Source organism: Corvus brachyrhynchos, unplaced genomic scaffold (assembly GCF_000691975.1).
Source record: "Corvus brachyrhynchos isolate BGI_N302 unplaced genomic scaffold, ASM69197v1 scaffold33, whole genome shotgun sequence".
Taxonomy (NCBI): Eukaryota; Metazoa; Chordata; class Aves; order Passeriformes; family Corvidae; genus Corvus; species Corvus brachyrhynchos.
The window spans coordinates 893,798-908,222 of NW_008237254.1; the positions used below are offsets into that span (position 1 = coordinate 893,798).

The 14,425-nt window shown below is 37.7% G+C and overlaps 2 protein-coding genes across 12 annotated transcripts in view; one reads left to right on the top strand and one right to left on the bottom strand.

Moving 5' to 3' along the window:
* Nucleotides 1-3,257, bottom strand: part of GIN1 (gypsy retrotransposon integrase 1) — a 14,321-nt gene extending 11,064 nt beyond the window's left edge. Inside the window, exon 1 of the mRNA XM_017730510.1 lies at nt 3,253-3,257. The gene's annotated coding sequence lies outside the window, so the exon portion shown is untranslated. The remainder of the gene's footprint in view (nt 1-3,252) is intronic.
* The window catches only part of PPIP5K2 (diphosphoinositol pentakisphosphate kinase 2), a 48,052-nt gene continuing 33,627 nt past the window's right edge, over nt 1-14,425 (top strand). For all 11 annotated transcript variants that reach the window (XR_001860707.1, XR_001860708.1, XM_017730503.1 and 8 more), the window contains exons 1-6: nt 1-55; nt 9,249-9,644; nt 11,129-11,324; nt 11,663-11,753; nt 12,732-12,817; nt 14,148-14,302. Coding sequence is in view for 9 of the 11 variants with exons in the window: in XM_017730503.1 (XP_017585992.1) it covers nt 9,501-9,644; nt 11,129-11,324; nt 11,663-11,753; nt 12,732-12,817; nt 14,148-14,302 (672 nt within the window). In the remaining 2 variants the exon portion in view is untranslated. The remainder of the gene's footprint in view (nt 56-9,248; nt 9,645-11,128; nt 11,325-11,662; nt 11,754-12,731; nt 12,818-14,147; nt 14,303-14,425) is intronic.

Genomic DNA, 14,425 nt, shown 5'->3' on the forward strand with positions numbered 1-14,425 from the left:
ATCGTTCTGCTCTCGGACAGGGTTTCGCTGAAGCAGCGGTGGTGCCGCACACCGGGTGGGTGTGTGGGGTTGCAGCGTGCGGTGCTGTCAGTGTCAAGTGAAGCATTTTGGTACAGATGTACGCGGGGTGGAAGGTGGCGTGTGCCTAAACGGGGGTGGGAAGGGAGGCGATAGAGCATCTCTTGGAGCTCTGCGTTTGGAACACTGTTAACATCCCGAAAACTGATGATAAATTCAGTATAATATAAGTTGGAGCAAGGGAGATTGCTATCTGTAATTAAAATAGGGGGGAGGAAAAGCAGCAGCAGCCCCAAAGCTGAGAATTGATTACATGTCAGGAGCAGAGATGAGAGAGATGTATAGACGGCATGTCCTGTGTAACATTTATCTTTGTTTTTGTGGTGTTTTCCAGAACGTGGGAACTTTACAGAGTATTTGTTAGCTTTGAAAATGCTGGGGGTTTGGCACTTCTGTTGTTCACCTGTGGCAGTTGGCTGCAGTTAGCCACAAGCAGGAAGATTGGGGGTGATCAGTGTCATAACCACAAGGAAATAAGTAGTTTTCTTTCTCATGCAAACTACTTCTAACTGGGGTACCCTTCACAGCTGTTAGTAACAGTGTTTCTGCATTGTTGTATCTGTCTTTTTAAGTGCTGTTTCCCTGTATCTGTTTAAGCTTACATCTTTTTTGCATCCCTTCTGTATCATCTTTGTACTCTGAGTAATAAGTCAAGCTTGTTTTTTTCCTTGGAGTATCAAAATTCATACTGAATCCATATTTGTCTTAGTGAACAAGGTTTGATTCAATCAGTAACAAAATTATTCTTGCTACGTAAAACTTTTTTGTGGTATATTGTGATGTAATATGCCTCTTGTGGTTCAATATGTGAGAAATTCAAATTTTTATACTGGTTGGCTTGTCTTGGTTGTCTGTTTCTTTCTAAGGAAGAAAGTTTCCCCTTCTGGCAGTTGTGGTTAGAACAGATCAGGCCTCCAGAGACTGAGCCAAATGAACTTGAGTGCAGATTTTTTTTTGCAAAACCTCTCATCGTTACAAAGTTGAATTAAAGTTTTTTGTGAGAATCTGGAGAAGCTGTTTTGACATCTGTGAGTGGGATCTTTAAAATTTTGGAAGCCAGCCTTCCTGAAACATTCAAACTTGTCTCAAATATAAATGACTTTATGTGATGTGTTTGACAGAGTTTAATTTAGAAAGGAACTTGGAGATTAATGAATGTGAAGGTTATCTATTCTGTGGCTGTGCAGGAGACACTTAAAACACATGCCAGATGTCAGTTTGTGTAGTTTACCACTTTAAAATAATACTGCCTTTCTGTCTGGAAGGTAAGAGAATGATATTTACCAGATGGGTTTTTCTAGACTTCTAAGGCTGTTTTAACACTTCTGTTAAAGGATAGTAAGAGTTTATTTTGCAGTTTCAACCAGAAAGTTGAAGTAAGCCTGTGACACTGCAGTATTTGGAGATAAAACTCAAGAGTTTTACATGTGCTGAAAAGTCACTCTTCTGCTGGGGAACTATTAGGGAAAAATAAGTTCTGCAAGCAAAGAACTTGGTCAGGGTAAGACCCATTGAAAAGTTATTTCACTTCAGGTTTGGTAATTCAAAATTGCTGGAAATACTTTGCCTAACTAACTATATAATTACTGGGAGAGAAAGCAGACATGGGGAAATCAGCCAAGTAATTACTCTTGGAAAATTGTAACAGTTGTGCTTTAAGACTAGAAGTCTTATTCATCAAGAACCTAGAAGGCATGTATTTCCTTGCTGCAAAGCTGGCCTCAACAGACTCCTGGCGTACATGGCACGGCACAACTCTCCTTAGTCTGTCCCCGAAGATACTGTAGTACAGAGGATCAGGCTGAATATTACTTTTGGTACAAACATCCATTGTTCTTGGAAAATAATAAGGGTCCCCAGAAGAAGATTTAGGCAACTGAAGCTTGTTAGCTAGCCTAGATATACAGAATTTTGAGAAATGTTAGGTACTCCTGTAAGTAACATTGAGCAGAGTTGTTTCCAGTAGGAAATGCCAGTAAGGTGGATATTTCTGGATTCCTGATGCTTGAGAGTGGGTGTTTGCAAGTGTCTCATTGGTAAGATTTGGCAGACTAAGGACCTGTCTTGTGCTTAGAATGCTGATCAGCAAGCCCTCTCCTGTAAAAAGCAATCCAGAGGCCACGTTAAAAACAACATCAATAGCAAAAACACAAAAAAGCAAACAAACAAGCAAACCCAACAAAAAAACCAGCAAAACCCCACGTAGCGGTGCATGGGGAAAGTGAAGTTGGATTATGGTAGCCTAGTGGTTAGAACAGTTGAATGAAACAGGACAAATTCTGTCTCTGTTCTCTTCTGTCTTGGAGGTTTCAACTCCCTGTTTTCTGTTTGTCAGAAGTGTGTCCTAACCACCTAGGTCCTAACCACCTAGGTTTTAGGTGTCCACACCTAAAAGTGTGTGGGTGAAAGCATCTGCATGTGTACATTACTGCTGAAGATGGAGTGTGAGTAACAGTGCAGTAGTTTTTTTTTTTCCCCAGAAAACACATTCATTGGCCACCAGGTGCTTACTATGCAACATCTTGGAGCAGATCCACCTGGGGCACTTGGAAAATAAGGTGATGGGTGACAGCCAGTGTGACTTCACTAAGGCAAATTTGACAAATTTGGCCTTCTGTGAGCACCTTCCAGTAACTAAAGGGAGACTGACTACAAGAAAGCTGGAGAGGGACTATTTACAAAGGCCTATAGTGACAGGACCAGGGGGAATGACTTCAGGATGAAGAAAGAGAGATTTAGATTAAATATTATGTAGAAATTCTTTACTGAGAGGGTGGTGAGGCACTGGCACAGGTTATGCAGAGAAGTGGATGCCCTATCCCTGGATGTCTTCAAGGCCAGGTTGGATCAAGCTTGGAGCAGTTTGGTCTAGTGGAAGGTTCCCTGCCCATGGCAGGGATTTGGAACTGGATGATCTTTGCGGTCCCTTCAAACCCAAACCATTTTATGCTTCCTTACTATACAATGACACATTTTTTACATAACTTTTCTAATATATGAATTTATGTGTCCATATAGAACCACTTGAACACTGAATATGATCCCCTCAGTAAAACAAGGCTCCAGCCTGGAACAGCATTCCTGTCCATGTGTCTTCTCCATGGGCCACACCTCCTGCCAGGTGCTCCAGCACAGACTCTCTGTGGGCTACATCTTCTTTCAGGGTACATCCACCTGCTCCAGCATGGGCTTCCCTGTGGGCTGCAGGTGGATGTCTGCTCCACTGTGGACCTCCATGGGCCTGCACGGGCACAGCCTGCTTTACTGTGGTGGGCTGTAGGGGAATCTCTGAGTGCCTGGAGCACTTCCTACGTGTCCTTTCTGAATCACTTTGGCATCTGCAGGGTTGTTTCTCTCAGTTATTCTCACCCTCCCAGCTTCTGTGCAGTGTTCTGTACCGTTTCCTAATACCGTGTAAACCAAATGCAGGCACTTACCTGGCAAGGAAGACTCCTTTTATTCTTAAGAAGGGTTTTTCAGGTTTCAGTACAATGAAACTGAAAAGTGGATAGTCTCTTTTGAAATGGGAACTGCTGTTAATTTTTTTGATGGAGTAATGCATAAACTACTACATAGTAATGCTTCTGGAACATTGTAAAAAATATTTGCAATGTTCCCACAGACAGAAAGAAATTAACATGTTCACCATTGTCATTTGCAGAGATTATGGCGTTTCATGTGGCAGTCTGAGAGCTGTGCTTGGCTTGTAGGCAGAATCAGTGTCTGGCTAAAAGCAATAAATAAAGGCTACTTTTCATCTTCTCTTCTGGGAGATTCTTGTCATGATTAGGGAATGTGTTAGCATATTGTGAAATCTGGATCTCAATGTTTGACACAAGATCGGAGCAGGTGACTTAGGTCTAGTAAAGCTGTGTGATGTAGACTTTATAATAATCTTTTTCCTTTGTTACCCCTTTTTAGCCTATTTCTTGTCTGTTATTTTGTACATCAATGGAGTTCCTGCTTAATCTTACTGCGAAGAGCTGAGTTGCTGAAGGTGATGATAAACTTCTTAAGACTGTTGAAGTTTGTATTTGATAAAGAGAGCCAAAGGCCTTTCTCAGCTTCGTGTAGTATACTTGGACCTTACAAATTCCAGTACTTATCTGAAACCCTTGAATTTTCTCTGATTATTGTTTGATTTGTTTCTTTGTGGGTTTTTCTTTGTTGGGGTTTGGTTGGTTTGTTTGTTTAGGTTGTTTGGGTTTGAGGTTTTAGTACTGTGTAAAAATAATATCAGGCAGTAACTATAACATTCTTTGTGGTTAAGAGATACTGGGATAGAGCGGCTCAACACATTTATTTAGATTTAGTCCATCTCAGTAACGTGCTGACAGCTACTGCTCAGCGTCTCACAGGACGTGTGATGGAACAGAACAACATCTGCATGTAAATGTTATTTTTTTTATTATTGATTACATGACACAGTAGAAATTTTGTGTTTAAATTCTGTCCAGTTTTAAATTGGAGAGAATATGTATCTCTTGCTGTGTAAGGTACAGCAACAAACAAGTCATGTATGGTTTACTGACAGCGTTGTCTTCAGCAGCTTCTGGTTTTGGCATCCTTTCCCTCTTTTTCTGCATTTTGACTGTCCTGTCTCTTCTCTCTTCCTGGTCATTTGTCAGACCTGAAGAAATGCTATTCTCAAATATGGGCTCCTGTTAGTAGTTCTAAAGTATCACATTTAAGTTTGAAGTATTATCAACTTTTTTTGAATCATCTGTAGAAAGGTAGAAAGGTGTCACACATGCATGGAGAGCACTTGGGATTGCAGTACTTGGTGCTCTCAGCTATCAGATTCCATTGGTCTTGTCTTCTTCCAGTCTGTCCTCTGCTTCCATGTTGTTTCCTCCTCATACTGTCTTGCATCACCAGCAACCCAACAAACTGGCTGTCTGATGGTTTCTTACACTGTAAATCATATTGCAGAATTGGAATTTTAAAAAGGGTAAAATGCCTCAGCAGGAGTCAGGCAAACATTTTTGCTGTTAAATGTACTGTTAATGAAAATATTAGCCATAATGGTTCTAGCAGGGCAGGAAGATAGTGAAAACCTTTTGTCCAACCAACTCACTTGAGACTGTCTGAAAAATTGCTATTAACATTATTTGGGTTTTAGTGAAATAATTTAAATTGCTGGAAGCTAATAAGGGATACAGTTGGAATATGCCTACAGCGGTAAAAACTTAAATTTTAAAAGGAGCAATATGGGGGTAGAGCACAGGGCAGTGGTCTGTTTTGTTACTATTATGTATATATATGTGCAGAATCATGTAACAGATGAGCACTACTTATGATTCTTTGTTATTTGTTTGATAAATTCCACAATGTAAATGTCACTGTTTTGATAAAATGGCATTTTAAGAAGTTGTTTTCCTGAGTGGCTGGTAATTTAGAGACGTTTTGTAACTAATGCATGATGTCTTTTGTTCTTGAGATAACAGATACGAAGCACTTTTACTACAGTTTTGTTCCATTACTTCCCATTAGTGTGGAGTATAGAAAGTATATATTTATTCTTCTGATGGCTACAGAGGCACAGAAGAAAATTTGGTAAAGTGCTTCTGTTTGTACAGGAGTTGTATATGTTCTTATTAGTATTCAAAATGTGAGTGTTAAAACTTTGAGCCCTTTTCTCATGACTGTTCAGACCACTGCTGCTGTGTTGAACTGATTTGTTGCCTACAGTTACTCGAATACTAATCTTTATGCTCTAAGTAAATATGGAAACACTGGGGCTGGATTCCTGAGCTGCTGAAACATGTAGAATGAGGACAGAAAAGCTGGGGATGTATCTGTTAACACAGTGAGGACTAGGTTTTGGCTTATTCTTTCACAATATGCTTTGGAATTCCTTTGGAATATTCTTGTAAAAATGGAGAAATATTCTGTTAGAAGAAAAATCTGTAGAGCACCACTGGAGTAAATACGGAACTTGTAATGCAGGGCACAGGCTATCAAAATCTCTGATTTTACGTATTTAGAATGTTGTTTTATCCTTTTTTGGGGTTTTTATTTTTGGGGGGTTTTTTTCACTTTTGGCCAAGACATATCATGTTGTCGACAGGCCACACATTTGATTGAAAGCCTTTTTAAGAACACCAGTACATTTCTCCCGGAAAGTGAAGATTTTTTTAAATTTATAAGCTGTGAAAGAGAAGCCTTGTGTAACAGGTGAGGTCTAAACAGAACATAGTCTAGTTAATTTTACCTGGAGAGGTCATTGCACAGTGGGAGGTGGTTGTCCGGATGTTCTCTATGTTCTCTTTGGAATTAGGTCAGTGCATATTTCAACACAAAGCTTCGGGTTTTGTCTTGCTTACAGTGCAGTCGTTCATGGCTGAGATGAGTACATAATTTTCTAACATTCACTATCTACTGAGGCTTATGCTAATGCACCAAGTACAAGAAGATATACCATTAAGTATCTCTGCCCCTTATATTGCTGCTGCTGCTGATCACTTCTTAGTAAGAAAAATGATACTGGGAAGACTTACATGCTCAAGGGGCAGCAAGATGGAATTCTGCATAGGGCACTGTGTACTGGAAGCTTCTCCGATCAGCACCGATAGTACTTCTGAAGCAGGAAGACAGCTCCATCTTACTGCTCTGCCATTTATTAGTTCTCCTTGGCATACAGCTAGAGAGCCATGTGTTTACTTAAGCGTGCTCTTACTGCATTTTTGATGTCAGATAACTATAAATGGTGTTTGGGAGACTTGTGTAAGTTGTTCACTGTAGTTGCAGTCACTTAGTATTTCTCTTCGCTTGTCTCTTTTCTTGGTTTATTTTTATTTCACATACCACAAGAAAGAAGGGGATATCTCCATTTTTATTGTAGCATTTGGGGGGAAAGGATTTTAATTCTTATCTCTGAAAGCATTAAGTCTAAAAAATAGATAATTTATTAAATATATCCTGACACAAATATATGGTAATGACTGTAGCTTACAGCATCTGCCATCAGGGAGATAAGCTGGCAACCATCAGCAGTCAGAATGCCAGTTTATATGCAATTCAGTGAGTTCATGCAGTAGTTTATAAGCCTAAAAAATGTCAGTATCCTTTTTTGATCTGTTGCCTTTGGTGTTACTTTTACAAACTGTATGAAGACTCTGGGGCCTAGTGACAGTAGCATGGAGTGGCAATCTAGTAATTCATTTGCCTTCAAGTGGATGAACAATGTTAATCTTGGATGAAATACCGTTAATTCCAAGCAAACTATGTGGCTGTTCAAAGTCTGTTTTCCACAAAGGAAGCCCCACTGCACTATGCTTGCCACTCATAACACCAGCAGTCTCCTGATTCTTGAATGAGGAAGGTAGCAGAACAATGAGTTTTCAGATAGGTCTGTTGGGGAAGTAAGTGTGTCAGATTATATCTTTGAAATACCCAGTCATCAATTGTACATAAACTTCGTAACTTCTGCTGCTCTCACGAAGTGTACTACAGGAATAGGTAGGAGAGAGAAGACCTAAAAATCTTGTTTTAAGACCTTCCACATACTTGTTTCAAGTTGTTGTTTTTCCTTCTTCATGAGAAAATCTTAAGTTTTAAAAAGCTATTAAGAAACTGGTTTCCAATGGATAGATTTGGAAGGTGATCCAAGAGGATCTTCATTTTTAGGCTTTATCAGAGGTTTTTGGGGTTGTCTTTTTTGGTTTTGATACCTTTACAGAATTCTGTGCTAGTTGCCAGTACATGTTGGCAATAACCTCTGCCTTTCTGAAGCTTGCTAGAAACAGGATTTGGAAAGCTCTTGCTTTACCATGTCATAAACAGGGTTAATTTACCTCAACACCCAATTTCTAATTCTTGTGACAGTCAGATGAATTAGGTGTTTGAAATTTCATCTTGTTCTTATTGCTTGAAGGGCAAACAACTACAGTTTCACCTTCTAAGGGAAAATAATTTTTTGTAGCAGAATTGAAGGACAACAGATACATAGCAAATAGGCTTAAGAAATAAATCTTTTTAATCCTCTTCTGTCAGCCCAGGGTCCTTATGCTCAGACCTCAGTTTCAGCTTCTGGATCTGATGTTTCTATACTGTTGACCCACATCTAGCCTCTGAATTAGGGCAGATTCTTTCTGGGCAACTTTTGCTTTGTTTACCATCCCCATTCACAGGAAGCTGAATTCACCACTGGGAATTTACTATTGCTTCACTTAGTTCATAGGACAGCCAGAGTCATTTTGACTGATATTTAAAAACAAATTCAGTTCTGCTGAGACATCACTGTTGAATGGCACTTGCGTAATGACCTGACAAATAAACAACCTAACACGTTGGATCAGATGAGCTCCTAAACAAGTAACTGCTTGCTAATTTTCTAAGTAGTAGTGATGCATTTTAATTAGTCTTAGAAAGCCATCTACATCTCACAGCATCAGTTAAGTAGTTAAAACAACAGATGCCTGATATGTGGGTCTGTTTCTGTGTACAGGTTATTTTGCCAATATTTTATTTTCACATGACAGGTTAAAAGGGCGCAATATATGTTCACTTCACTGCTACATTAGTGGTTAGAAGTACTTTTGTCAGAAGGCAGTGCTAGTGTCCATCTCTGTAATTTTTAATTTTTCAGAGTGAAAATAAGGCAACACTTTGTTGCAAGCTGTTGCATACATTCTGTTTTCATAGAAAAGATTCACTCGAGTTTTAAGACTGGGGCTTTTTTTAGTAGTCCTAATGGTGGCTTTATATTTTCATTAGCTCTACTGTCTGCTTGCCATTGCCACTTGATCACAAAACTTCTGTGGAAAAAAAACAGCTGATGACATGGATAGTGAGTTAAATGTTGTAAATATTTGAGAATATTTTTGTTGTATTTTTTATGTAAAATATATACTCTCCACTTTAGCGTTTTTACCTTAGGAAAAAAATGCATTTGCCAGCTTTTACTTCTGCGTGTTATATTATCTGTTTCTAGAATTTATACATCAGTAGTTTGATAATAATTTTGAAACTATTCCCGATGCTCTAAACATACCTCTAAAAGTGTAGACTGTGTGTGGTGCGCACTGTTTTATTTGTGATGCTTTGCTCAGAGATATGTAAATGTTCGAACACTTTTTCTGAATGAGAAGAGTTTATTTTATCTCCCCTTATCAAGTGTGTCTTTTATTTTTTTTTTTTTTTTTTTTTTTTTTGTCTATTTCTTGTAGGTTAAAACGTCATACTGTCTCAGGGAAGCACCAGCATATTGTTTCTTGGAGCAGCAACTCTAATCATTAATGAGCAGATGATAACCAGTTAAACAGTGCCTGGTAAACAACGCAATCACAGTGGCAACACTGCTCAAGCAACATCAAAGAGGAAGGGACTTTAGTGTTCCCGAGTCAGCGGGAAACATGCCCAGAATCTCAGCTGCAAGAGTGCCTGTAATTTTTACATAGATTTCTGTAGGTCTTGTAACCATGTCTGTTAATGTGACAGAGAATGATCCTCCCAGATTCTTTGTTGGTGGTGAAGATGGAGAAGGATTATTGGATTCAGCCAGATCTACAGATTATGAACACTTCTATGACCATGGGGAAGAAGAGGAGGAAGAGTATGACTCTGTAAGTACTGTAGGGACACTTGTTTACTATTCTTTGTTCTCGAGCGTTATTTTTGATTATTTCCAAAATTTTTTTCAAAAATGGTTTCTAAAAAATATTTTTAAAAAGTATTTTTCAGTATTTCATTATTTTTCAAAAATGGCATTAGCTCATGTAAGTCTCATACTGAAATGGTGTTCTAAATTGAGAAATTGTTCTTACTCAGATAATGATCTGTCAGTAATGTCTGGAAAAGAAACCTGAAAATTAAGTATACCTTGAAATAGATATGCTTGATTTTAGAGCGTTTCAGGGCAAATTAGGTTGATGTGCATGCTTTGCAGACTTGATTTGGATTCTGGGAACGAACTTGATGGTGTCATAAGCCTCTGTTTTATTTATTTGGACAGTTGGAAGCAAAAAATTATTGAGAATTTTTCTTTTGTGTGCTTCAGTTAACTTCTGGGGTGGTTTTTTTTTTGTTGTTCTTCCTTGTCTTGGTATATTGAAAGTGCAAACTAAGTTAATCTTAAATTATACCTTACTTTATTATCTTTATAAAGTGTTCTGAATTGTGTTTTAGCATTGTGCTCACCAATTTTCCGTTTGCTTAAGACAAACTCTTAATTTTATTATGCATGAGTCATCATATAATTTTTTAAATTGTTCATTGCTCTTTTTGCAACATTTCACTTTATGGAATAGATTGAATTTTCACTAATTGTATGTCTAAAAGTTTAAATGCAAGGCAGTGTTGCTAAAGCACTTCCCATGATTAGAAGTAACTTGGAAATGCAGAGTAGCAGTCCAAAATTAGCAGCTCAAGTAGCTCAATTCAGTTAATCTATTTTAGCAAGGGAAGGTAGCTGGCTGTATTTTCAAAAAGCTGTAAGTTGAATTAAAGTATTGCTCTGTGGGCAATCTTTCTTTAAGAGCAAAGTAGGTTGGCAGTTGCCTATAGAAGTATCACTGGCAGAAAGAAATTAGTGAAAGTTTAACATGAAAGTAAATACAGAGTATACAAAAAAAGCAAAACTGTTTATGCACTAAATAGGTCAGAAATCTAAAATAGTAGTTTCTTGTTTTCTAGTTTTCCTTTTCATAATTCACTTGTAATATTAGGTGACTGTTAATTAGACATCAAAAAAAAAGACATAATTGAAAAATCAATTATTAGTTAATGTCAGAATAAGCCCTAAGTATGATTTTGTTCAGGTTCAACACTTCTGACTTAGCCTTTGATCATGTCTATTTGTTCCTGGTAACAACACTTACAAAAAGTAATACAGAGCTATTAAACAGTTTCACTCTTGAGGATGCCGTGTGATATGCTGTTATGCTGCATTTTGTTATCTGCTAGCAATTTACTTGATTAAAAACTAAATTAAAGGTAGCATGTGAATTTTAAGAGAAATTACCTGCTCTAGTATTGTGCTGCTAAAACCCTGTTGTGTTTTGAGAACACACAATAATTACTTTTCCCTTCCCCCGTGCCTCTTTTCCAGCCACCAGAAAGACAAATTGCAGTTGGGATTTGTTCAATGGCTAAGAAATCAAAGTCCAAACCAATGAAAGAAATTCTTGAACGCCTCTCCATGTTTAAGTATATAACTGTGGTGATATTTGAAGAGGATGTAATTTTGAATGAGCCAGTAGAAAACTGGCCTTTATGTGACTGTCTCATTTCTTTTCACTCTAAAGGTAAATCTTCTAATAATACCATAAATACTTGTGACATCTAAATTATTTAAGCTCTTTGAAAGTCCTTTTAGGTTTTTTGTCTTGCAGTTTTATTGGATTTTCCTAGGAAGTGATTCATTTGTCTTCTTTAATATAATACAACTGACTTTTAAAATGCGAGTTTTTTAAATGATACTGTTTACATTGCTTGAGAAGGTCCTCTCTGACATGGTTCAAAAATAGCTGTTCCACTGGTAAATGCTTCTGAAGCCAGTGGAAATAGTGATCTAATACAAAGGTTCCAAACTATTTTATGGTAATGTGTCTTGTAATTTTAATTTGTTTGTCTTAATAAACAGGGTTTCCTCTGGACAAAGCAGTAGCCTATGCAAAACTCAGGAATCCATTCGTAATCAATGACTTGAATATGCAGTATCACATACAGGACAGGTAAATAACATTAATCACCTTTTAAAGCACCCCGTTTTTGTCAGAGACTATAAAAATTCGTTGTTACTGCAGAGCAACAGTTCCGGTGTATTGTCCCTACCCATGGTGGAGGGTTTGGAATTAGATAATTTTTAACATCTCTTCTAGTTCAAACGATCCTATGATTCCATGATTGTACAGTAGTTTAAATAAAATTACGGTGAATGTTACACTTTATTAATGTATGCATCGTTTTCTGGGATGTGTCTTTAGGGGTGGTTTTGGGTTTTTTTGCTGCTTTTACATTATGTGTCTGAAAATTTACCAAGTTAGAAGTTCGGTGATGCATTTTTCTAAAGCTTAGCAAATAAAGAAGTTAAAACTCTTAACATACATATAGGATAGCATGTATAGCAGCTGTGCAAGCTCCTATAATTGTAGAATTCATTTGATTTACAGTATTTTTTCCTGTAAAGATGATACTTAACAGAAGTTGTTTGTACTCAAAGGTCATGTGGTTACTGAAAGTGAATTTTCTTTTGGCGCTGAGGTCATGCATAGCAAACATTAATAAAACTACTAATAGTGAGCAAAATACATAAACACTGGAGCCTTCTGAACAGTGAGCAGACTTACTATTTTGGATGCCTTCAGTTACTGTTCTGTATAAATTTTACCATGAACAGTTGAAAATCTCCTTTAACAAGACAATTGTTTTGTGTAAGTGTCTGTTGCACTGCCAGAAAGGAAAGGACTGGCATTGCAAAGTGTGTTTTTACTGATGTTGAAGAGATCACTGCAAAGGTATAGCTGTGTCAGTGACCTTTAAAGCTGTCAGTAGACTCTTTAGTAAGAAGAGTATTATATATGTAACCTTATCCTGTGTGATTTGAAAAAAAAATTATGTTTATTTTTCTCCTCCTTTACTCATGGACTATAAACTGCAAATATCAGCAGGATTTGCTGGCTCATTGTGCAATATTTGTTCTTTTCTTCTAGAAGAGAAGTCTATGGTATTCTTAAAGCTGAAGGCATTTTACTTCCTCGCTATGCAGTTCTGAACCGTGATCCAAACAATCCCCAAGGTAAAAAGAACAGAGATAAACTATCAACCATTAGCATCTCTGTGTTTCCCCTGCAGAACAGTATGTACATAGTGGAAAGCTAAATTTTACTGCCTAGACAATTCATTTTTCGAGTTTGATTTCTTCACCAGCATTTAAAGTGGTGTTGTGGATTGACCCCTATGGCTGTGGGGGGACATATGTGAAAAAGAAAAGAGGTTCAGGCTGTGTAAGCACTGTTCAGCATTAAGAAAAACATCAAGACTTTTTTGTCACAAGTTCAAAACGTAGCATCATACCAGCTCCTGTGAAGAAAATTAACTCCATCCCAGCAGGCAGTAGAAGTCTGCAACTGAGAAATATAATTTTGACACCATACATCTTACAGACATCATAGAACAACTAGAATATGTGGGCCTCCTTACCTGAACTGAGATTCTAATATGTCATCGAAGAGAGCAGCATTCAGGATGTTATATTAACCACAGTTATTAGTAATTTTCCTTAGGAAGGTAATATTGACAGAAACAAGTTAGGCTATTGAATACCTTCCCTTCTGAGTATAAGCAGAAGAATATAAGAATAGATTTCCAATGTATATTGGAAATCTATACTAGATATATCTGCAGATAATGTACTATGAATATAAATTGGAATTAATTTTTTGTGTGACTGGAAACAAACTGAACTTTTTCTACTAAAATAAAGACTTCAAGCAACAGCAAGAGATTGCAATGACAGGTCAAGGGAATTTTTCATTAAAACGTCTGTGTGATCTAGGGAAAAAAGGACACATTTCTGCTTCAAATGTGAAATAAAAGCTGCTACTTGCAGTTAACCAGTATTGAATACCAGATTCCTGATTGCTGATACCAGAGGACCTAATCTTACGTGCAGGGTGCGTGAATCACACAGCGTGAGACAGTTCTAACCCTGTGGAAGGTGCTGTGGCATCTGGCACCACACCACGTGTACTTCTCACCTGCCAGGTCCCTGATATTTCAGAGAGAGGCACTGAAAAAAGAAGACAAACAGTGCTTCCGTCTCTTCAAAACATTTCCAAAATATGCCACATTATGCAGGTTATGCACCTGCAGGAAACAATTTCTTGTCTGACACTGAGGGAATCAACAGAAATTCCAGAACACAGTATTTAAATAACATAATCAGAGATGGTTCATCAAACATATACTGCATGTAATCATCAGTTGTTGTGCAGTCAGTAACAAATCGGAGAAACAAAGATGTAATACAATATTATTATTTCAACCTGCAAAATTAATGCAGATCTCTTAATAATTGCATGCCATTAGTATACCATTACAGCTCTATTCTTGCGCTGTTTCTTCAGAATGCAACTTGATTGAAGGAGAAGATCATGTGGAAGTAAATGGAGAAATTTTCCAGAAGCCCTTTGTAGAAAAGCCAGTCTGTGCTGAGGACCACAATGTTTATATTTATTACCCAACATCTGCTGGGGGTGGAAGCCAGAGGCTCTTTCGAAAGGTGAGGTTATGGTACTAAAGCTATTGAAAAGCTGTAGGTGTTTAACAGGATTGCAGAGTAATTCTGTCATGTCCTGCTTGCTGCGAATAGTGGCAGATCAGAGAATTAATTTCAGGAGAACAT